The 23,330-nt window shown below is 42.0% G+C and overlaps 5 protein-coding genes across 7 annotated transcripts; 3 read left to right on the top strand and 2 right to left on the bottom strand.

Moving 5' to 3' along the window:
* Positions 1-2,565: 2,565 nt before the first annotated feature.
* LOC111845392 (GTPase IMAP family member 8-like) lies at positions 2,566-5,968 on the bottom strand. Of its 2 annotated transcripts, none has more exons than XM_023814786.2 (3): positions 5,882-5,968; positions 4,208-4,957; positions 2,566-3,820 (listed from the first exon to the last, which is right to left on the bottom strand). In XM_023814786.2, the coding sequence occupies exons 1-3, from the start codon at positions 5,889-5,891 to the stop codon at positions 3,036-3,038; spliced, it is 1,545 nt and encodes a 514-aa protein (XP_023670554.2). In that variant the 5' UTR covers positions 5,892-5,968; the 3' UTR covers positions 2,566-3,035. The 2 variants fall into 2 exon arrangements, with proteins under 2 accessions (XP_023670554.2, XP_023670561.2); XM_023814793.2 differs by having other exon boundaries at positions 4,244-4,957.
* A 1,927-nt stretch (positions 5,969-7,895) lies between these two features.
* LOC111845383 (GTPase IMAP family member 7-like) lies at positions 7,896-9,580 on the top strand. The gene is made up of 2 exons (XM_023814775.2): positions 7,896-8,014; positions 8,260-9,580. The coding sequence occupies exons 1-2, from the start codon at positions 7,993-7,995 to the stop codon at positions 9,198-9,200; spliced, it is 963 nt and encodes a 320-aa protein (XP_023670543.2). The 5' UTR covers positions 7,896-7,992; the 3' UTR covers positions 9,201-9,580.
* A 3,068-nt stretch (positions 9,581-12,648) lies between these two features.
* Positions 12,649-15,389, bottom strand: LOC111845334 (GTPase IMAP family member 9-like). The gene is made up of 2 exons (XM_023814680.1): positions 15,329-15,389; positions 12,649-14,645 (listed from the first exon to the last, which is right to left on the bottom strand). Exons 1-2 carry the CDS (start codon positions 15,348-15,350, stop codon positions 13,759-13,761), a joined length of 909 nt encoding a protein of 302 aa, XP_023670448.1. The 5' UTR covers positions 15,351-15,389; the 3' UTR covers positions 12,649-13,758.
* A 111-nt stretch (positions 15,390-15,500) lies between these two features.
* On the top strand, positions 15,501-18,053 carry LOC111843943 (GTPase IMAP family member 7-like). Of its 2 annotated transcripts, none has more exons than XM_072716883.1 (2): positions 15,501-15,616; positions 16,108-18,053. In XM_072716883.1, the coding sequence occupies exons 1-2, from the start codon at positions 15,601-15,603 to the stop codon at positions 16,710-16,712; spliced, it is 621 nt and encodes a 206-aa protein (XP_072572984.1). In that variant the 5' UTR covers positions 15,501-15,600; the 3' UTR covers positions 16,713-18,053. The 2 variants fall into 2 exon arrangements, with proteins under 2 accessions (XP_072572984.1, XP_072572985.1); XM_072716884.1 differs by having other exon boundaries at positions 15,532-15,616; positions 16,111-18,053.
* Positions 18,054-19,579: 1,526 nt separating this feature from the next.
* On the top strand, positions 19,580-23,330 carry LOC111843934 (GTPase IMAP family member 9-like). Its single transcript, XM_072716882.1, has 3 exons — positions 19,580-19,623; positions 21,523-21,684; positions 22,116-23,330. Exons 2-3 carry the CDS (start codon positions 21,663-21,665, stop codon positions 22,937-22,939), a joined length of 846 nt encoding a protein of 281 aa, XP_072572983.1. The 5' UTR covers positions 19,580-19,623; positions 21,523-21,662; the 3' UTR covers positions 22,940-23,330.

Raw genomic sequence — 23,330 nt, 5'->3', positions numbered from 1 at the left:
TGACCTCAGAATAAAGCCATCGTTAAAATGGAATCACATACGTATACATTACATATTATTCTTATTATTATTATTAGTTTTATGTTACTCATATCCTTAGTCCGACATCCACATATCACATGTGTTTAAAGTGTGTGGGAGGGGTGTTTTAAGGCTTAAACTATAAAAAAAAATGTTTATATGGTCTTTCTATATCGCGGCTTTTCACCTATCTGATGGGTGTGGAACATAACTTCCACAATAAGCAGGGGATCACTGCATGTACTCCCATTTAACGTAACTTCCACAATAAGCGGGGGATCACTGCATGTACTCCCATTTAACGTAACTTCCACAATAAGCGGGGGATCACTGCATGTACTCCCATTTAGCGTAACTTCCACAATAAGCGGGGGATCACTGCATGTACTCCCATTTAACGTAACTTCCACAATAAGCGGGGGATCACTGCATTACTCCCATTTTCCACAACATATATGTGTGAGCTGAGTTTTTCAAGCCTGACTCATATAAAAACTAAAAACAAAGAGAGACTGAGAGCTGTTGAGGAAGAGCTTCATTTGTCTGTCTTCAATTCCTGCCCGGATATCAGCTTTGTGTTCAACCAAACAGGCTCAGGTTTCACACTGATTGAGTATAAATAAATTGAGTCATTACTAGGCTACAGAGTGTCATTTCGTAACATTTTTGGTTGGTGGTGTACCGTGGGATTTTTTTCAATGTAAAAAATGTGCCGTGGCTCAAAAAAGGTTGAAATACACTGGTTTACTGTATCCAAGGACGCTTACCAGGTGTCCCTGGGTTTTGGAAGGTTTCGCCGAGTATGTTTTGCACACCATTGGTCGGTATGAGACACCTGCCTTGTCCTCTCTTTTGAAAAGTCTTCAGAAGTGAAGAGAAAGCTCTGCTCATTCCTATTTTGATTGAAGGTGCCTAGCAGCAGGAAGAGGGGAAAGCATTCCCCACATTCCGTAATTTTAGCTTTCAGTTAACCCGTTCACTAGTCTGATACTTACTGTAAGATAAGGGAGATAAGGACATTCCCACGGCTTTGAGATGTCAGGCGGCTGGCCCGCTGCCTCAGCTCGGTTTGTTTCTCCCCGTTGGGATTAATAAGCCCATCCTGAACTCCTAACCCTAAACCTAACCCAGTAGGCCGTCGGGGGGGGGGGTGTCCCGGCCATATTCCCTACATCATACGGCATAGACTCCACCCGGGGATACGTGGTTAGAACATGGAAGTAAGCTTCATCAGCTGCTGCCATTAAGGGCTCCTCAAAATTGCATTTATGGTAATCACATTTCTTCCATTCCCCTTAAAGATCCCCTTCTCTTCTGCCAGAAATCCAGTGTCATTTTAAAGATGCAGGCCCAGCCCAGTGCACCCGCCTACAGAGTTACTTTGCAAAAAAACATCTAAAAAAGACAGCACATTCTTTGGACAGATGAAACCAAGATCAACCTGTATCAGAATGATGGAAAGAAAAAAGTATGCAGAAGGTCTGGAACAGCTTATGATCCAAAGAACACTGCATCATCTGTAAAACATGGTGGAGGCAGTGTGATGGCTTGGGCGTGCATGGCTGCCAGTGGCACTGGGTCTTTAGTGTTTCTTGATGATGTGACACAGGATGGAAGCAGCCGAATGAATGCTGAGGCGTTCAGAGACATCATGTCTGCTCAGATCCAGCCAAATGAAGCCAAATTGATTGGGCGGCATTTCATAATAGATGGACAATGACCCAAAACACACAGCAAAAGCAACCTGGGACCTTATTAAAGCAAAGAAGAGGAATATTCTCGATTGGCCAAGTCAGTCACCTGATCTCAACCCTACTGAGCATGCATTTCACTTGCTAAAGACTAAACTACAGACAGAAAGACCCTCAAACAAACAGAAACTGAAAGCTGCTGCAGTAAAGGCCTGGCAGAGCATTAAAAAGGAGAAAACCCAGCGTCTGGTCATGTCAGGGTTTTCAACTAAGTTTTAGAATTGAACGTTTTATTTGCAGTTACATTAATTTGTCCAATTACTTATGAGCCCCTGAAAGGAGGGGATTGTGTAGAAAAATTACTTTAGTTCCCCACATTTTTATGTAATGTTTTTGTTCTACCCACTGAATTAAAGCTGAACGTCTGCACTTCAACTGCATCTGACTTGTTTCTTTTAAAATGTATTGTGGTAATGTACAGAACTTAAAAACTGAAAAACTTTGTATTTATGGTCTGACTGTACATTGCTGTGAGAGATTTTTTTGATAGACTGCCTTGAACTTACATGAAGCCCAGACTTTAAACAATGAAACGCTGTTTACAGTCAGCTGATAAAGACAGAAGCCAACCAACTGGAATGTTCAAGTTTGCAAGGAATTCAAGGAATCCTACCTGGAAGAACTATTCCAACCAACATTTGGATAAAGCAAACAAGTCTGTCTGAGTTCCATTAGGTATATCAATGTTCTCTGAAGAATAATAGAGTTCATTATTTAATGGGAATTATCTAATATTGTTCTATTTTTGGTAAATGTCCATTAAACAGAAAAGATTAAATAAAAAAGACAAAACCATTGTTGTGTATTTTATTTGGACATCCTCCTTTCATTTCAAATTCAAAAATGAAAAAAAAAACATGACATTGCAATTGATTCTATTAAGCTCATTTGCATGGTATTAACTAACCACTTACAAGTACAGTAACTCAGTTTAAAGACAGAACTTGACCTGTCATTAACGCCACTTGAGTCTTAACTCAGGTGACTCACTTTCATCTTAGTGCAATAATATTAATAATAGCCAGTTTTTTAAAACACATGACAGTTAATAGTGTAATTAAGTATTTACATTTTATTTTGAATCATTCTTTTGGCATCTTTAGCCACTTAACACCTGGCATGTGCTTAACACATGGCTTAACACATGGCATGTAGCCTGCCAGACACTGTGTCTATCTGTACATATCCTTTCAGTGTGACAAAAGGGTCACATTTTTCTGAAAACCAGTGTTGAATCTAATTTATCAAATTTAACTATTTTATTTACAACAAAACACATTCGCACATAGTTGTACGTTCTTTGTCCTCATCTCTGTATTTGCCTCTTGTCACTGAGGTGCTTTTTGCTTTAGTTCTGTCTCTCCAGTCATGTTGAGATTTTGTTGCACCAGTGTGGCTCACCTGTGCTTCCAGGTCTCGTTCCCGTACCCCTGTATTGTATTCTCGTCTTGGCATACCTGTTTCATTGTCAGCTTTTGTCATTCCAGCATTCTTTTTGTCACCTCGGTCCAGCATACCATTCACCATGTTCAGAAGCTCTGTCACCTGCCTGCGATTGCTGGTGTCCCTGTTATTGAAGACATGGCACCTGTTCCCACATTTCTTCACCAGGGCTTTGAGTTCTGTCTGAGCATTCATCAGGAAGTCCTGAATGGTGATGCCCTCCAGATCGTCACCATAACTGAACAGAATTATCATGCGGCGTGTGACGGCTCGGCCAAACACGCCTTCAGTCTGCTCCACTATCTTCTTCTCTCCCTCTGTGAAGCGACCCAACTGTAACACCAGAAGATAAACACAGGGACCTTCTGCTACCAAGGACCTACAGGTGTCAATATGGTGCTTACGATGAGGGAGAGGATCATCGAAGAAATCTGGTGTGTCGATGACAGTGATCTGTCTCCCCTGAATAGACTCAGTCTGTTTTTTACACTCTGTGGTCACTGGTTTGGTGCTGAGGACGGACTGGAACCCTTTTCTGCCCAGTATGGTGTTTCCACAGCAGCTCTTCCCCGAGCCTCTCCTGCCCAGCAGCACCAGTGTGACAGCTAAAAGAAAAATAAAGTTTGTGAAGATAATTACAACACCATGCCTGATTTCCAGTAAAACTGTCTGCAAACAATGAGATTCTAAATAACCGGTTGTATATTCCCTTGGTTACAAAGATGTTGGTCAAAAATGTATCATTTCCATGTTGCCATTATTTAAGTATGAATGATAAAGTACTAAAACAATATAAACATTTTCCTGTGGTTTTTCTGTCTCGTTTGTTCCTTAGAGCTTAAAATGAGACTATCATCCAGCAACCTTGCATATATAACTTAACTTGAAAGAGCTCACATTCATAAATCATTCCCAATCAGACCAGGCCCATAGGCAGGGGGGTTGGGGGGTGGGGGTGGGGGGGGGGGGGGGAGACGGTCCGGCAACTCTACCAATAGTATCCCGCTTTTGAAGGCTGCCATCATCACCTTCTCTCATTCCCGCCTTCCTTTTGACACGATACGTAGAATCATTCCCTTCTATCTCCATTCTCCAAACGGCTGAGTCGTTGTTCCTATCCTGCGCCTCCTGCTTCTCCACATACCTGGTGTTCTTTACACTTAGCTGTGGTGTCTGGGTAACTGGGCCCCCTTTACCTCTGTCCAGCATAACATCCACCATGTTCAGAAGCTCTGTCACCTGCCTGCGATTGCTGGTGTCCCTGTTGTTGAAGACATGGTACCTGTTCCCACATTTCTCCACTAGGGCTTTGAGTTCTGTCTGAGCATTCTTCAGGAAGTCCTGAATGGTGATGCCCTCCAGATCATCACCATAACTGAACAGAATTATCATGCGCCGTGTGACGGCTCGGCCAAACACGCGTTCAGTCTGCTCCACTAAATTCTTCTCTCCCTCTGTGAAGCGACCCAGCTGTAACACCAGAAGATAAACACAGGGACCTTCTGATACCAAGGACCTACAGGTGTCAATATGGTGCTTACGATGAGGGAGAGAGTCATCGAAGAAATCTGGTGTGTCGATGACAGTGATCTGTCTCCCCTGAATGGACTCTGTCTGTTTTTCACACTTTGTGGTCACTGGTTTGGTGCTGAGGATGGACTGGAACCCTTTTCTGCCCAGTATGGTGTTTCCACAGCAGCTCTTCCCCGAGCCTCTCCTGCCCAGCAGCACCAGTGCGACAGCTGAAAGAAAAAGAAAAAAGTTTGTAAACATAATTTACAATTCCATGCCTGATTTCCAGTAAAAATGTGTAAAAAACAATGAGATCTTGAAATTAACAACTGTATATTCTCTTGTTTACACAGAGATATTTTACCAAATGTGTATCATTTACATAAGTGCATATATTTACGTATGAATGATACACTGCTAAAACAATATAATCATTTTTTTTTTTTCAACACAATATTTTGTTTGCTTTTTGGCGGGGGGCAGTGGATTCAAACCCAGAATTTAATTTCGTGGATACGAGTCTAACGGAGACAAATAGTTGTATGCAATTAGTTCTTTTTGATTTATTTAATAACAAACTCTTTGCATCTTTTATTGCTTGCTTAGTAAGTAATTAAATATATTAGTCAGTAAGGGATTTTCTCCCCAGCCATTTTAAATTAATTTCGCTGTGAGTAAAACCGGACTTAATTAATGTTTACCTATTATTAAAACTGGACTACCGCACCATCTCGTTTAGGCAGGTTAAACAGCCCTGTAAAATAAAATTCTGGTATTTAATCACTGACCACAGGTCCTGGCCTTCAGCCTAAAGCAGTGTTGATGATTAAGTCATTTGTCTCAATTTCTTTGCGTTTATAGTTTTCATTAAGTAACGTTAAATTAGAATTAAACAGTATAGGCTAATTGCGCATTAATTTACTACTGTAATTCGATCGCCACGATTCCGTTATACCTAATAATAATAGAAATATAGATACGGGTTTAAAATAATAAAAAAAAACATGACGAAATTTTTTAATGCGCCTACAGTATGTATCGTTTTATAGGATGTTCTGTCAACATAATTGTTCTATCCAAAAGTATGTTTTAAAAAGTACATAAAATTAATTCATTAATCGATGCATAGAAAATTGCAAAAAAAGAATACTTACTATTAACCATTTCTGTTTCTGCACCAGGGACAAAACTGCACTTTTCGCCACAGTCTCACAGAGTGATAATGACTTTACCAGGGGGCGGATGCCCTTAATGGGAGGTACAGTCTTACTCGGCACACAAATACCCTCAGCTAATCGCCATTTATCACGTAGGCGGGGTTTCCCTTTATGAACCGAAATGCGTTTCCCTGCCACAGCTCCACGCTCCACTAGAAGCCGCTCGCGGCCGGCGACTTGCCGCCAGACCAGTGATTGACAAACCTGATCTACAGGAAGCGATGAATGTCTGCAGGCACATAAATTGGTTTCATTTTCAAAATCTGTCAGATATATTGGGTATTATAGGGAAAGTCATAATGTTAGTAGTAGTTAAAGGAAGGTCAAACGTGTTATATAAATTAGAAAACCATATGCTTTCATAAATAGTGGAAAATCATACAGTAAAAAAATAAGCCATCAGCAGTAATTATAGGATACTGAAAACAGCATAAATATATCATTTTCAGAAACACTTTGGTCAAACATCAAATATGAGAACAACAACCTGTGTATATGGAAGTAACATATATAAATAATGCAAAAAGCAGTTTTCATGAGTGTTATGTCCGAATCATGATTACTGAGGATGCAGCCAAAACACCGAGCCGTGGACCGTCTGCAATCCTGACTGTTCATACTTCTTACACCAATGTGTCAGGCAAGCATGTACTTTGATACCAGGCCTGGGGTATCACAGGAGAGACAAGTTACTCTATTACGCTATGAGACGACCCGCATCTCAAAATCTCAACCCGCATCTCAAAAGCGTGTTCTCCTGTTATAAAGTCCTTTGTCTGAATCCACAGCTCCCTTGCCTGCTTCCGGGTGCTGTCCCTAACACCTGCAGGGTGTACCTGATAAAGGATCTGGATGCCATTATATGTTGCTCCAAAATTTGTAGATATCTTTGTGCTTTAATGGTGCCCTCACAGATGCCATGGGCACTGACACACCCCACACCGTGACAGATGCTGGCTTTGGACCTAATGCTGACAAACATGGTGGTCTGGCTTTTTGAAATGTTGACCACATAACACAGTTCCACTGTGCTACTATCATCTCGGATGAGACCAAGCCCATAAAGTCGGTGGCACTTCTGTATAGTATAGTTTCTGCTTTGTTTGGCAAAGTCTTAATGTATGTTAAAATTAGGGCTTCAATTGAGAATTTTTCAATAGAGAACCAATACTATTCCTTTCTGATTGTAAAGAACATGACAGCTTTGGTCGTGACGGTTTACAGACTCCCAGAATGCACAGCTAAAATCAAACCAATTCAGTTGGAGTCTCACAGAGAAGCGGAGGAAGGGGAAAGGCGAGGGGTCATTGTTCCTTGATTCATTTCATTTTAAAACATTGACAAACAGCTCATGGGTCAAAAATGTCACAATCTGCAAGATTTCTTTTATTTCGTTGATGAGTAATAACTTAACAGGTCTTTTCAGTCTATCGCACTTTCAATGATTGTCAGGCATCTATTTGTAGAGCCTTTTGCCAAATAGGCTTTAGATTTCCCTTTCTGTTTTAAGAGCAACGTCATAAACTGACTAAAAAATACTGTTTGTATGCAAAGTAGAATGAAAAGGTTTTATGTCGAGGCTGATTTGTGTGTGTGTGTGTGTGTGTGTGTGTGAGTGTGATGTACTACACTGTGGGGATGAAAAATAAATTTACTTTAAAGCACTTGCCCATGAATTGCCCATGTGTCTGAATGGTGCTATATAATTAAATTTGCTTTTGTCTTTTTGTTTTTAGGTTTACTTTAGGTTTTAAGCTGTTTGTTGTTTTTGTTGACAATCGCTTTCACAACCGTGGTTGCCGTGTTATTACGCATGGCAGTATGGTTTGTGTGTTCTGCTGAAGACACACAATGCTGGATTCCATGTTCATACCTCATACTAAGCTTGTAACCGTGTCTACAGGAATACCAGCTGGAGGAGGCGTGGTCATCGCTAACACGTCACGTAGGAGTGGGTGGGAGCACCGTAGGGGAGTCACATCCAGGTGGCATATAAATATCTTTATAAGACCTGACACACCTCTCCTGCAAGCTCTCTTCAGGGAAAAATGGCTCTGAAGATAAAGAAAGGTGCGTTGAAAAATTGTCTTCAACATGCATTTATTGAACTGGCTTAACTGTGTACCATGTATTTAGAGGTCCTTTTTATTAGACTCTATAATGTGAGATCTTTTTTTGGTTGGATTATTTCGCTGCATTATCTATAAACAGACTGATGATTAACATTGATGGATAAGGTATGTTTATATAGCTTTGCATCTTGTTGTACCTTCAATTGTTAAAGAAGTTTAACACATTAGCATGGTTACTTACAGCTGGAGGTAAAACTAGCAAACAAGAAGGACCTCAACACCCCTTTGACTGCCAACAAATGAGGATTGTCCTGCTGGGTAAAACAGGAGTGGGGAAAAGCGCAGTTGGCAACACCATCCTGGGCAGGAAACAGTTTGAATCTGCACTCAGAAGTGCTTCAGTCACCAGCCAATGTCTAAAGCAACATGCTATAGTATTTGACAGACCAATTGCTGTTATCGATACCCCAGGCCTGTTTGACACTGAGCAGCCCAACAACGAAATCCAGAAAGAGATAGTGAAATGTATCCAGGTCTCCTCCCCAGGGCCACATGCTTTCCTGTTGGTGATGCAGCTCAACAGATTCACTAATGAGGAGAAGATGTGTGTTGAAGCTCTGCAGGAGATCTTTGGTGAAGAAGCAAATAAATTCATGATTGTCCTGTTCACCCGTGGAGATGACCTCCAAAACCAGTCCATTCATGAATTTGTCAGGGATGCCAACTCACACCTGAAGGAGGTGATCAGGAAATGTGGGGGCAGATACTGTGTCTTTGACAACAAGACAATGTCTAATAGGGACCAAGTGAAGGAACTGCTGGACATGATTGACAAGATGATGGCCCTGAATGGAGACAACTTTTACACCCAGGAGATGTATGAGGAGGCAGAGGCAAAGATCAGAGAGAAGGAGGAGGAGATCAAGGAAGCAGCCATAGAGAAGAAAAGACTCCATCGAGAAAAACTAGAGAAAGAGCGATTAGAGAGAGCAGAAAAACTTGCAGTACAGCTGAGAAGTGCGGTGGACCACGAGATTGAAAAGAGGTTATCTGTAATCAGGATGGAATTTGAGCAGGAGCTGAAGGAAGCTAGAATTAAGGCTGAGGAGTCTGATCTCAAATTGAGTTTCTCACAAAAACTCAAGATGAAGGTTTCAAAAGCTTTCAGGATTGTAAAGAAATAAATGGTCATATTTCTGAATACTCCTGAATATTCAGTATTTCCGAGTAAAGCTGTATACATTTAAGATTTTAATTTCAATGTTGTGTAAGTTCTGCTGACACTTTGAATTGAACTGAATTTTTCATTGTAGTATATAAATATATAACATCAATCTTCAGATAATACTTGTAATTTGGTGTATTAAGTGCTTTTATATTATATATTTTTGCTTTATGCTTATGTCTACTCCTCTTTGAATATGTTGGGAAGTGGGTATTGCGTGAATATAGTTTATTTAAAATACAACATACTACATTTATTTTTACTAACAGTCAAATATTTCATATTAAGATAAAACATGCTCTTCTTTGAGATGCATTAAAAGCTTTACTGTGCTGTCCAGCTCCTGGATGTTTTTCTTGTCTTTCTTCTCATTCCCAGCTAATCTGGTTATTCTGGTTTCGTACCACACTTATCTCATGCTCCCTTTTCATATCATGTTCAAGTTTCAGTCTTCATCAGGATGCCCATGCGGGTACTTTTGCATGTCTTAAGCTGGTTATTGTCATGGTTCCGAGCGGCTCGGACATGAGAACGTGGCATAGTGTACACAGAAAAAAAGGTGGACGACCCACTGGCGGCTCGAAGAACACAAAAACGGGGTTTATTAAACAAAACAGAAAACACTACAAACACAACAAAACCAAAAAGACCACGAGGGTCAAAAACTAAAAGGGGATTAACAAAGACTAAATAACAAAGACTAAATAACAAAGACTAAATAACAAAGACTAAATAACAAAGACTAAATACACATCTAATACTGAGAATATCTGACATAACAACCATCAAACACAATCAATGAACCACTAGCAAACAGAACAGATACAGGGACTTAAATACTAAGGGGTAACGAGACTAACACAGGACAGGTGAGGCTAATTTACAAAGACCAGGGAAACGGGGCACAGGTTTAACTACTAAACTCAAGGGAACTAAAAAACAGGGAAACTAAGAACTAACCAAGGAATAAGGAACCAACACTGGGGAATTACAGACAGGTAAAGACAAGCAGGGCCACAAGGAACAAAACAAAAAACAACTACAAAATCAAACACCAGAACTAGAGAAACTCAAATGAAACGCTAGGGATCAAAAATACAAAAACAGAGGCAGTGGGATTCAAACACAGGACAGAAGGGAACACAGCCAATCACATGCTCAACAAATTGAGGCACATGACCAGACAGGTAACAGGGGAGAACAAAGACTAACATAAAGAACGGGATGACCAGCGACACCTGCTGGCCAAACGGGGAAGGGACACGGAAGGACCACAGCAGGGGCTGACCCTGACAGGTTAGTTCAGAATCAAACCTCTCAGTAAATGTATAAATATATTTTGTGTAAGTTTCTTGTGTAAGTTATTCGACCATCTACCTGAACGGAAGAATTTTGACCAGCTCAGCAGATGGTCGTGGCTGGACTTTCCCACTTTGTTTACCGTGTATCAGTGTCCCAACCCCAGAATCATTTTAATAGATCCAGTCAAGGCTACTTCATGCTGTATATGGTGTATAAACATCAACACAAGACTCTGAAGCCATTATGAGCAGATCTCTGTGCTGCTGTCACGATTATGTAGACCAGCTGGAGTCTTTTGCCAGCTGGATTTCTAGGGAATGTTTTATTTGATTGGTGGATATGGCAAGTTCAACAAAAATTGACCAAAAATGGCCTTGTTGATGGTTCACATTTTTAACTTTCTTAAACTTTTCCAACATGCAGGTAACTGCCATGTAACCCTTTTACAGCAAAATACCTTCTGCCCTGTTGTCCAGATTGTCCACCCTGCCTTCTGCCCTATTGTCCAGATTGTCCACCCTGCCTTCTGCCCTATTGTCCAGATTGTCCACCCTGCCTTCTGCCCTATTGTCCAGATTGTCCACCCTGCCTTCTGCCCTATTGTCCAGATTGTCCACCCTGCCTTCTGCCCTATTGTCCAGATTATCCACCCTGCCTTCTGCCCTATTGTCCAGATTGTCCACCCTGCCTTCTGCCCTATTGTCCAGATTGTCCACCCTGCCTTCTGCCCTATTGTCCAGATTGTCCACCCTGCCTTCTGCCCTATTGTCCAGATTGTCCACCCTGCCTTCTGCCCTATTGTCCACATTGTCCACCTATTGTCTTTGCCCTATTGTCCAGATTGTCCACCCTGCCTTCTGCCCTATTGTCCAGATTGTCCACCCTGCCTTTTGCCCTATTGTCCAGATTGTCCACCCTGCCTTCTGCCCTATTGTCCAGATTGTCCACCATGCCTTCTGCCCTATTGTCCAGATTATCCACCCTGCCTTCTGCCCTATTGTCCAGATTGTCCACCCTGCCTTCTGCCCTATTGTCCAGATTGTCCACCCTGCCTTCTGCCCTATTGTCCAGATTGTCCACCATGCCTTCTGCCCTCTTGTCCAGATTGTCCACCCTGCCTTCTGCCCTATTGTCCAGATTGTCCACCTATTGTATGACCTGCCCTATTGTCCATGTAGCATTTGCTGTCACTTTCCCACAACTAACTCAAGTATCCCATACAGTTTTGAATGTGTAATGCAGAAGGAAATATAATGACAATTATGTCTTACGAGAAGGAAGTGATGTGTTTATTTTTCATTGTTATTTTTCCGATCTTACCTACAATGCCTTCTTATATAGCAGCACTGCACCTTGCTTACCTCTGGTGGCGGGACGGAGGTTTTCAGTGATTACTCTCAATGCCATTTTACTGTGAAGGGTCAGCTCACAACCGCTGCACGCCTACCAAGGAGCAACTGCCCCACTCACTTATTTACTGAGAGCTTTACTGCATCTGGAGGAGTGGGCAGAGTCATTGTCACACACTGGTGTTCACTGTGCTATGGTGCCGTGTGCAAGGACAATCAGCCCAATCAGTGTCACCTGGGTGAATTGGATGAGTGAGAGCCTAATGTGTGATTAGGTTTTCACATTCATCTAGCAGTGTTTTTTAAGGGGGGCACTAGTTTCGAAATTTAAAGTGCAGAACATTCCAGATATTCTTGCAGGCCTGCATTTGTGTGGGTTTGGCTTTGCCACTCCTAAGTTTGTCAGGCTTTATGGACTGCTGCCATCATGGAATGAGGATGATCAGAGCACATCGGAATGCACTAGTAATCGTGTCTGTTTACTGATGCATACAGACCACAGCGGTGTCATTTTGTCAGTTTTAATCTCCTGTTAGCCCATGTGCGGGTGAAATTGCATTTATATAATCCCAGACCACCATTATATAATCCCAGACCACCATTATATAATCCTACATCTGGAATGTTATGATACGATTTACATGTTAATGTGATAAATCAATAAGGTGTGCAGAAGGCAAGCTGCACCAGCCCAGAAAGTACTAATCAGCCTTCCATCAAATCTGCACTAGAGTGTTACTCAAAGTGTGCAAGAGATTCCAGAGACTGAACAGAGTATATTTGTTTGGACCAAGTCCCATTATACACATATGAAAGACAGGCAGTTACACAGAAAGTATGACATGCCAGGTAGACATTACTGCATGTACAGAGAAATTCCAAAGCTTTACAGAGAGTCCTTTTAGAGAGTTAACTTTTTCATGCACAAAAAGGTCTTTGGACCAGCAGAGCTGCAGATGCATATATCCAAGATAGCTGGCATTATGACAGATAATGTGCCCAACAACAACTAATGATGACGTCCACTTCTGTCTATCTGTGAGTTCTTTGATGGCTAAATAGTCCTGTCCTGGACCTGCAAGTCCTATTGCAGGTGGAGCGTGTAAATATATAGATATGTCAGGGATAACAGTACAATACAGCCATCAGAAGGTTGTGTTACATTGTCAAAATAGAGCCCCTGGTATCATTCTTCACAAATGCCTGTGATATTATCACTTTAAATGATTCTTGTAGCCACAACTTGCTTGGTATCATGTTTCGTGTTTGAATCAGCTGCTCAGTTATAATTTTACTGTAAATGTTTATTGTTATTGCATCATTGAAATGGTTTATTGGAACAGAAACCAAATGGGCAGCTCACCTTCAAATAACATCTGCAATATTCTTCAGTAATAGGTTTCCCCCCAACTTCAGAGGTTAATATTTGATGATTTTTTATGTAGAGATCCCCCTTGAGTTATGACCATCTGGCTCGACGTAAGGAAGTTTCAACGTAAGGAAGGTGTGAGAACGATGAAAATTTGTACCCAATACACAGTTTTAAAAACGAAAGATGAATTATTCTTGTTATAATTGTTATAGTGACATTACTCTGGTTTGGATTTAGTTGAATAACATGAATCTAAAACAATGAATTTACTGCTATCAGTTAATCTCACAAATTCACAGTCAAAGAACGAAAGTAGCAATTATAAAATTATAAAATGTTTCTTAAAAATAATATATCATACAGATTAAATCATATGAATGAAAAGACAGATTTGATGTTGAATCCAAATGACATTCTTTAACCAACATAGACGAGTATTAGACCTTAGAATTTTCATATACAATTGTGTGGACCATTTAAGGGCACTGCCAGTCTCATCTGCTCAAATTGGGAGGTGCTTTCTTCGTACAGAAGATGTGTTTTGCAACTTTGTATGCATTCTTCATTTTATGCTTTAACTTCTCTTCAAAGGCACAGTTGAGGTCACTCCTTTCTGCCTTCTGTCTGTAATGAATCTCTTCCTTTTCCTTATCCAGCCAGAAATTCTTGGTTTGACCAAAAGACTCCTTCCTCCTAATCTCCTCCATCTTCTCCCTAATCTTGGCCTCTGCCTCCTCATACATCTCCTGCGTGTAGAAGCCTCCCCCATTCAGGGCCATCATGCGGTCAATAATCTCCAACAGCTCCTTCACTTGGGCTCTGTTGGACATGTCCCTGTTGTTGAAGACGTGATACCTGTCTCCACACTTTCTGATCACCTCCTTCAGAGTGGATTCGCCATTTTCAACAAACTCACGAATGGTTTGGTCTTCAAGATCATCTCCACGAGTGAACAGGATGACCATAAACTTGCTTGCTTCTTCACCAAAGATCTCCTGCAGAGCTTCGACACACATCTTCTCCTCCTTTGTGAATCTGGTCAGCTGCATCACCACCAGGAAAGCATGTGGCCCTGGGGAGGAGAACTGAATACATCTTATCATCTCCTTCTTTATCATCTCATTGGGCTTTTCTGTGTCAAACAGACCTGGAGTGTCCACCACAGCAATGTGTCTATTAGATATGACAGCATGTTCCTTTTGACATTGGCCGGTGACTGACACACTCCTGAGTGCAGAAGGAAACTGTTTCCTGCCCAGGATGGTGTTGCCAACTGCACTTTTCCCCACTCCTGTTTTGCCCAGCAGGACAATCCTAATTTGGGGGCAGTCAAAGTGGTGCGATGGCTCATAAACCTGATCTTCGCTAGGCCTCTGTTTATCTGAAAATGAAAGTAACCACACTGTGTTTGTAAATAACTACATTACAGTATATTTATTTATAACTATATTGTGCTTTTTAAATGCCTAAGCATTACACATAGGCCCTGTTTACACTTGGTCTTAAAATTCTTCTTGGCTGATTGGATCGGAAGTAGACAGAGCTAAATAAAAGTGAAAACGACCACCAAGACGCATTGTTATCCGGTCACTCAAACCACTTGCCGGGGTGGTCTGGGACGCATTTGACCGCATTTTTTTTGTAATGTAAACACAAATGCATCCAGGATGTGTCCCTCACAAGGACGTTACAATAACTGTTCTCAGTAGTATTGTAACTTGTAACATAAGTCATCAGCTGGACACCTTGGACATGCATGAGAGACACGGGTGCAAACGGCGACGTGTTTCAGCTGTCTACCTATGATCTGATCACCAAGTGTAAACAGGGCCATTAAAAACTCACACACAGACCCAAAAAGACCATTTGAAAAGCATAAACAAATTCTTTATTTCCCCCCAACTAACTCATATAACTGACAATTATTGAATTGTATCTGTACATTGCTCTAAAAGATAAACCTTCATCTATAGTGTTGTTATACAGTACGTGTCTAATTACACAAAACAAAAATGAATTAGCATAGAAATGTGATGAAAAGAGTAGATGCTACAAGTGACCAACCTGTGTCTTTGCTGAGATTCATTGTTCCCTGGAGAGGAGCGGAGTCTGTTACCGCTCTTTCAGGTTCTTTCAGGTTCTTTCAGGTTCTGTCAGTATTTTTGTGACCTAAAATGATTCCACTCCTCCCCAGTAGTCCCGCCTCCCTCCTACTTGGCAGTAAGTGAAATATATCAGTCTCTTCTCAATCCCAGCAGTGGAGAAGGTTCTTCTTTACCCAGTGCTACCGTGATCAGAGCACATTCTCATCATCCTCGGAGAGCAGCAGGACCGGTATGGCAGCAGCTGACGGTAAGGGTTCAGAATTCTCCGTCTTCCTGTTAGACAATGTCACTTTGTTGTTTGACTTTACACGAAAAGCACTTTCAGTTTTCATGTATTATTCCAACTGGTTATAGTGAATTTCAGCATAAAAATGCAATTATAGCACAGAAAAAATAAATATTTAATACATGCAGAAGTTTTCTAAGCTGCAATAGAGATTCCTGAGGGAAATTTCAACTACCACTGTGAGAAGTGAATCTAGTCAGCTTTAGATTTAACTGAAATACAAACAGAACACCATGATAGGCCATTAGAGTGTGAGTGTGTGTGTGTGCGTGTGTGTGTGTGTGTGAGAGAGTGTGTGTGCATGTGTGTGTCAAGATGCTTTTCATGATCCTGTACTGGATAAACAATGATGAAAGGTGGATATATGTGGTATTATGTGTTACGGGCATGTAGTCATGAACTTCAGGATTAATATCTCATGCTGCCACTTTACAGACATATCTGTCTTTCAGCAGCACATGTCACACTGGTGCTTCTGGGCAGGACAGGCTCAGGGAAGAGCTGCTGTGGAAACACCATACTGGGCAAAAATGTGTTCCAATCCTTGCTCAGCACCAAACCAGTGACCACAAAGTGTGAAAAACAGACAGAGTCCATTCAGGGGAGACAGGTCACTGTCATCGACACACCAGACTTCTTTGGTGACTCTCTCCCTGATCCGAAGCCCCACATTGACACCTGTAGGTCCTTGGTAGCAGAAGGTCCCTGTGTTTATCTTCTAGTGTTACAGTTGGGTCGCTTCACAGAGGGAGAGAAGAAGTTAGTGGAGCAGACTGAACGCATGTTTGGCCGAGACGTCACACGGCGCATGATAATTCTGTTCAGTTATGGTGATGATCTGGAGGGCATCACCATTCAGGACTTCCTAAAGAATGCTCAGACAGAACTCAAAGCCCTAGTGGAGAAATGTGGGAAGAGGTGCCATGTCTTCAACAACAGGGACACCAGCAATCGCAGACAGGTGACAGTGCTTCTGAAAAACGTGGATTTTATGCTGGACAGAGTTAAAGGGGCAATGAAAAAGAAAAATAAAGAGTCAGATTGTATTGTTTTGTAGACCACTTTGTCATTCAGGCAACCTTTGTAGACCACTTTGTCATTCAGGCAACCTTTGTAGACCACTTTGTCATTCAGGCAATCTTTGTAGACCACTTTGTCATTCAGGCAACCTTTGTAGACCACTTTGTCATTCAGGCAATCTTTGTAGACCACTTTGTCATTCAGGCAATCTTTGTAGACCACTTTGTCATTCAGGCAACCTTTGTAGACCACTTTGTCATTCAGGCAATCTTTGTAGAACACTTTGTCATTCAGGCAACCTTTGTAGACCACTTTGTCATTCAGGCAACCTTTGTAGACCACCTTGTCATTCAGGCAACCTTTGGAATTCTTAATATTGATTTTCTAGTTCATATAGTTCAGGTGTGTTTATAGTTCATATAAAAACAAGTGTAATACTATTAATGTAGAAATGAATCATCTGTATTTCAGGATTAAAAGCTAACATCATACCACAATGAGCTGAAGTTTTATGTGATGACACCACACGTCAAGAGTTTTAAATCTGTAATTATGAGGGATGCACCAATCGATCAGCTAGTGACCAGTGCTGACCAGCACTAGCCAATCAGTCTAAATATGGCTGATTTTATGAGCCGATGAAGTAGTTTGGAAACTAGTGTTACTTTTCGTAACAAGTACTGATGGCCCATATGACAATATTTTGTCATACCCGGTTGCAACTGTATCCACCTTACACATTTCTGAGGAATCGTATGAATCACAATATAGCACGTTTCCTTCTATTCACATTCCATTCACACCTATGGGCAATTTAGTAACTCCAATTAGCCTCAGCATGTTTTGAGAATGTGGGGGGAAACTGGAGTACCTGGAGGAAACCCCACAACGACATGGGGAGAACATGCAAACTCCACACACATGTAACCCAGGCAGAGACTCGAACCCGGGTCCCAGACAGTGCTAGCCACTGCACCACCATGTAAAATGCCAGGCTTATGTGAAAAGTGGGAAAAGCTTTGAAATGATTTATCATCACAAACACTTGCCATTTTATCAGGGGTGTTTACACTTTTTATATCCACTGTACTCTCCATATGCTGTTTTGGAAACAAATTCACCCCAATACTAAACGTTTTATAATTTAATTTTCACATTAATTAATACACTCCACCTGTTTCATTATGAATGACCATTTCTTACCCTGAATGACTTTTTTGACCACATAATGGCAGCAGAGTTCAAGCCTCAGGGCTGTAAATCTCCCTAGACACACAGAAAACAGATGAAAACCTTACTTAAAATATATATTTCTTTCATGTCAAATTGACCCAAACGGTGAGGTAAGGGCTAAGTTCCAAGCATGCCAAGAGGAACAATGGGGTCGGCATTCTCCTGCCTGGTGCGATCGAGCTGCTTGTCTGTTGGGCTGCTTTCGGTTTCTGTTGTGCTGTTTTAGGAGAGACCTGTTTTGAGAGTATACGATTGCCATGAGATTAACTCCTTTTTACAGTATTTGCTTCATAAGGTTGAGGGGTTAGATTAGACTGTGCACGCATCTACATGTCTTACCTAGGTTTGTTCCCTGTCTAAAGACACCAGTTTAGGGACGGACGCCAACCTCTGTACTTTTGTCAGGGTTTAGGTAGCTCAGCTAGCCTAATTATGGGAACTTAGGTTAGGGATGGCAGAGGATTAAGACGGTTTCCCCCTTCCTTAGGAGCAGTATGAGACGCACATTCTCACACTTAGCCACTTTATCCAGCATGTTTACACTGTCCTGTCAATGCCAGTGCTCCAGGGCTTTTTTCCATCGTTAGTTGTATGATTTGTTTGACCCCATGTGGTCTGCTTTTATTTGTCCTGTTCCCGTTCATTTAATAAACCCCGTATTTGTTTGCCCTCACACCTGTTCCTGCCTTCCTGTGCAGCAACGGTTCTTCAATCTGTGGGTAAAAGACTCGCTTGACTGATCCCAGACTTCGATCCTCAGGAGGTTATGACGATGTGGCATTAGTTAGGCGAGGTGAGGAGAGTGGTCGCGGGTTCCCCGAAGCTCACCTCTCATCCACCCGCTGGTCTCCCCGAGCTGTATACCAATCCACCCGCTGGTCTCCCCGAGCTGGATACCAATCCGCCCACTGGTCTCCCCGAGCTGGATACCAATCCACCCGCTGGCCTCCCCGAGCTGGATACCAATCCGCCCGCTGGCCTCCCTGAGCCAGCGGCCAATAATTCACTTGCCGGCTTCCCCGAGCCAATTTCCTGTCCCCACAGTAAGAAGCAGAGACGGAAGAAGAAGGTGGAACTCACATCAGATCCTGAACACACCTGAATGACCTGGATTGGGACCCCCTGGAACAGGCCTTGAGTCCCACACCATGGACCCTGGTTCCTGTCCCCTGTCCTGAGGTGGCCTCTGGTACCAACAGGGGCCCACATGAGAGGCCTGCTGTGTCTCGGTTTGGTCTTACCCCTTGCTTGCCTGGTCTCACCTGTTGTTACAGCCCTCGTGTGGATCACCCCAGGTGCCTCTCGTCTCGGCTGCTCCGCTGCCCTTTATAAAGCGTCCCTCAGTCCTCTGCTCCCCAGTCCGCTCTTTGATGTCGCCCTAGTGCGTGCTCCAGTGCTTTCTTTCTCCTATCGCTAGTTGTGCCTTTTGTTTGACCCCAAGTGGTCTGCTTTTGTTTGCCCTGCTCCCGTTCCTTTAATAAACTCCTTATTTGTTTGTCCTCATGCCGTCTCCTGGCTCCTTCATTATCGGAACGTGACAGGAAGGAAAAGCTCACAAATGAAGAGGTTATAATTCTTTTCATGAAACACAGAGAACACAAACTGACGTCAGTGTCTAAATTTAATTATTTAATGACAATGAAAAGGAATCAGCAGATATGGGAGGACACTGTGGCCGTAAATGCTAAGGGAGTGGAGCAGAGGGACAACAAGAGGTGAGGAAGACATGCAGTGACCTCCAGATGGATGCAGCAGAGCACTTCCCAAAAACAGTGCAAACCGGAGGGGGTCCAGAGCCACATGTAGGGCCAAACTCCTCCTTAATTAGGGATATTGTTGGGGAGGATAGGGGGACTATAGGAGGTGGGACTGAAACTGGCCTGGCAGCTGGTCTCATGGTGCAGGGGAATGTCTAAGCCCCCATCCACCTCCCATCCATCCTCCACCAGAGGTACCTTCCAAGCTCAGGCCATGTTGTGGAGATCAACACAGGCAGTTGCCACTATTGTAGCTCCGTCTGGCTCTGTTATTATACCTGTCAGTGACAAAATGGTTGCACCATAAATTACAGTATAGAGGTTATTCACAGCTTATTTACCTAGACATAATTTGTTTAGATTAGCATTTTTGTAGGCGTTAATTTAAACAGCCTCTGCAAACAGGCCCACTGCTTCTTCAACACCTACGGTATGCACCTCTCCACCACATTCCTTGTTCTGCTGTGTGCTGCTTTGTAGCGCTGCTGCTGATTCGATGGCCTAAGGTGAGGTATCATTAGCCACGTTATTATCCAGAGTCTACCGGCAACCTTCCTGTACTGTATATCTCAATCTATTTCAGTCTGGACAAAGTCTAGACTGTATGAGGATGTAACTGTCATGTTTTGAGAGAGGCCACTTGCACACAGTATGTAATGAGGTTGGCATCACAGACAGTTTGTGCATTTATAGAGCGGTAGCCCTTTCTGCCGATAGTCAGTTTCATGGTGCAACCCACTGCTGGGGCCTGTATCACGAAGCCGGATCTCTTGCTCAGCCGGATGTAAGGTACTCCAGTTTGAATGGACTTTATGCCTTCAGAGGTGGACATTTCAAGTCCAGAAAGTAAAAATCCAAACCAGGCTTTTGTTTCAACCAACAAGTTGAATAAAAAGAGTCACAGTCACATAGTACTCAAGTGGTTGGTTGAAATAAAATCTTGGTCTGGATTTTTACTTTCTGGACCTGAAATGTCCACCTCTGACTACCTTAAATCCAGCAGGCTATCAATTATAAATTGTGTGTAGGAATAGTTTTTCGCATAAACCATGCATATGCACATTTTTACGCATAAAAGGTTGTTTATCAATTTCTTCTTATGCACAGAAATGTGCATATATGTTAGGGGCTTTGAACACAATCATTTGTTCATTTGTTCTTGCAGGATTCATATGGGGTCTATTGTCCCCACCTAGTGGCCAAGTAATTAAATGCACAGTTAGTGAGTAACTTCTTCCTTTGCAGGATTTTATGTTAACAGACTAGCATGTAATAACCAGAGGTAAGGGTGCAACTCAGTGGGTGTTTCTCAATAACATATGGCTACATATGGCTTATTACAGATGAACCCGGCACTGCAGTAATACAGTAACGTTTGGCTTATTACGGATGAACCCAGCACTGCAGTAATACAGCAACGTTTGGCTTATTACAGATGAACCCGGCACTGCAGTAATACAGTAACGTTTGACTTATTACAAATGAACCCGGCACTGCAGTAATACAGTAACGTTTGGCTTATTACAGATGAACCCGGCACTGCAGTAATACAGTAACATTTGGCTTATTACAGATGCACCCGGCACTGCAGTAATACAGTAACGTTTGGCTTATTACGGATGAACCCGGCACTGCAGTAATACAGTAACGTTTGGCTTATTACAGATGAACCCGGCACTGCATAGTACACAGCTAAAGACACATACAGTACTGTAGTTAAAAGTCCTATTGCCATTGTTCACAGATGCCTGCTGATATTTTTGCCTTAAATGATTCTTGTAGCTCTAGCTTGATTTTCCAACATGCTTAATTGAATTAGCTGACAAATTCCTTTTACTGTAAATGTTTATGGTGTAGAGAATGTCAGTGTGTGGGAGGAGCTTCTGAGACTGAAACAATTCCAGCACCTGGGAGGGATTTCATGAGGAATGAAACATATGTAGGACACACAAAGACTTCCTGGTAGGCTGGCTCTAGCATGTTACAGATCAAGGAGAATGAGTCTTTCAGCAGAGGAAGGTTTGTTTTTATATTTCTTACTCTATTTTCAGTTTATAGTTTCAGTTATAATAAACCGAGTGTCTCATTTGTTCAATAATTAGTAAGTCATTTTGCCGTGAATGATCTCTCTCACTGTCAGACAGAGGTGGCTGATCTATAAAGTTAGAGGAGCCAGTACCACCAGTGTTTTTAAGATTAAATTATGAAACAAGTAACTTTAAAGTAACTCATTACTAAAATGTTATTGTCATTTAAAAACACATTTTGTCTCTTCTTTGGAAATATTATGTAACATTGTAACATGTATGATCTTCTCACCACTTAAATTTTTTTAGCCACCAGCCACAGGTGATAAGTTTCATTTGCTATGTGTCTTACTTAATGTTTCAATAGAAATTTCTAGTTCTAATAAGTTGCAATCGATCTGTGTATGTTTTTATTTCTGTTAGGATATGAATACAATGAAGAACTACGGATCGTCTTGTTGGGTAAAACTGGAGTAGGAAAGAGTGCTGTGGGAAACACCATACTGGGGAGGAAAGAGTTAATCTCTCATCCCAGCTCCACCTCTGTTACCACAGACACTGTAAAGAAATGGACAGTGGAAAACAACAAACTGGTGGCTGTGGTGGACACCCCAGGTCTGTTTGACACAGAAAAGCCCAATGAGCAGATAAAGGAGGAGATAGTGAAATGTATTAAGTTCTCCTGTCCAGGGCCACATGTTTTCCTGGTGGTGATGCAGCTGACCAGATTTACAGATGAGGAGCAAAGATGTGTTGAGGCTCTACAGGAGATCTTTGGTGAAGAAGCAAGCAAATTCATGGTCATCGTCTTTACTCGTGGAGATGATCTTGAAGACCAAACCATTCAGAACTTTGTCAGCAATGCCCACCCCACTCTGAAGGAGGTGATCAGAAAGTGTGGGGACAGGTACCACGTCTTCAACAACAGGGACATGTCCAACAGAACCCAAGTGAAGGAGCTGTTGGACACTATTGTCCACATGATGGCCCTGAATGGGGGAGGCTTCTACACGCAGGAGATGTATGAGGAGGCAGAGGCCAAGATCAGGGAGAAGATGGAGGAGATTAGGAGGAAGAAGTCTTTTAGTAAAACCAAGAATTTCTGGCGGGGTAAGGAAAAGGAAGAGAAACTTTGCAGAGAGATGGCAGAAAGGTGTGACCTCAACTGTAACTTTAAAGAAAAGCTAAAGCAGAAAGTTAATAATGCATACAAAGTTGCAAAAAAAATAAGTGTTTTTCCCAAATAAAGGTGTATCTTCCCATTTGTGCACATGAGACTAACAGTGTCTTTAAAGGGTCCTTATAATCTTGTATGATAAACCTAAGCCTTAATACTATTCTACGTTTGTAAAAGAATAATAATCAGTTTTACTTACCATGAAGGAATCATATGACCGTATCATTTAAGATACCCTACAATATACAGTTTAATTCTGGGACTACATATTCCATATATTCTCTATGTCAGAGTGTGATTGTTCCTCCTGGACAGGGTGGTGGGGGCCTGCAGTCTATCCCAGTCAGCTAAGGGCACAAAGCAGGGTAGCATGTGATTTGCATTTAATATTAAGGCTGTCATTTCATTCATGTGCTTTGATCTGTATGCTGTATTACTTTTAATAAACATTATAATGGTTA

This window comes from Paramormyrops kingsleyae, chromosome 9, assembly GCF_048594095.1.
Source record: "Paramormyrops kingsleyae isolate MSU_618 chromosome 9, PKINGS_0.4, whole genome shotgun sequence".
Classification (NCBI taxonomy): domain Eukaryota; kingdom Metazoa; phylum Chordata; class Actinopteri; order Osteoglossiformes; family Mormyridae; genus Paramormyrops; species Paramormyrops kingsleyae.
The sequence above is the reverse complement of the archived record's forward strand: the minus strand, read 5'-3'. Positions and strand labels throughout refer to the sequence as shown.

Excerpts from the sequence above, each read along its gene's own strand:
- LOC111845392 (XM_023814786.2), bottom strand. Across the intron at positions 3,821-4,207 it reads TCAAAAGCGGGATACTATTG|CTGTCACACTGGTGCTGCTG; the intron begins GTAGAGTTGCCG and ends TTTTTCTTTTAG.
- LOC111845383 (XM_023814775.2), top strand. The coding sequence starts at position 7,993 with ATGGCTCTGAAGATAAAGAAAG. Across the intron at positions 8,015-8,259 it reads GGCTCTGAAGATAAAGAAAG|CTGGAGGTAAAACTAGCAAA; the intron begins GTGCGTTGAAAA and ends GGTTACTTACAG.
- LOC111845334 (XM_023814680.1), bottom strand. The coding sequence starts at position 15,350 with ATGAATCTCAGCAAAGACACAG. Across the intron at positions 14,646-15,328 it reads GAATCTCAGCAAAGACACAG|ATAAACAGAGGCCTAGCGAA; the intron begins GTTGGTCACTTG and ends TTTCATTTTCAG.
- LOC111843934 (XM_072716882.1), top strand. The coding sequence starts at position 21,663 with ATGAGTCTTTCAGCAGAGGAAG. Across the intron at positions 21,685-22,115 it reads GAGTCTTTCAGCAGAGGAAG|GATATGAATACAATGAAGAA; the intron begins GTTTGTTTTTAT and ends TATTTCTGTTAG.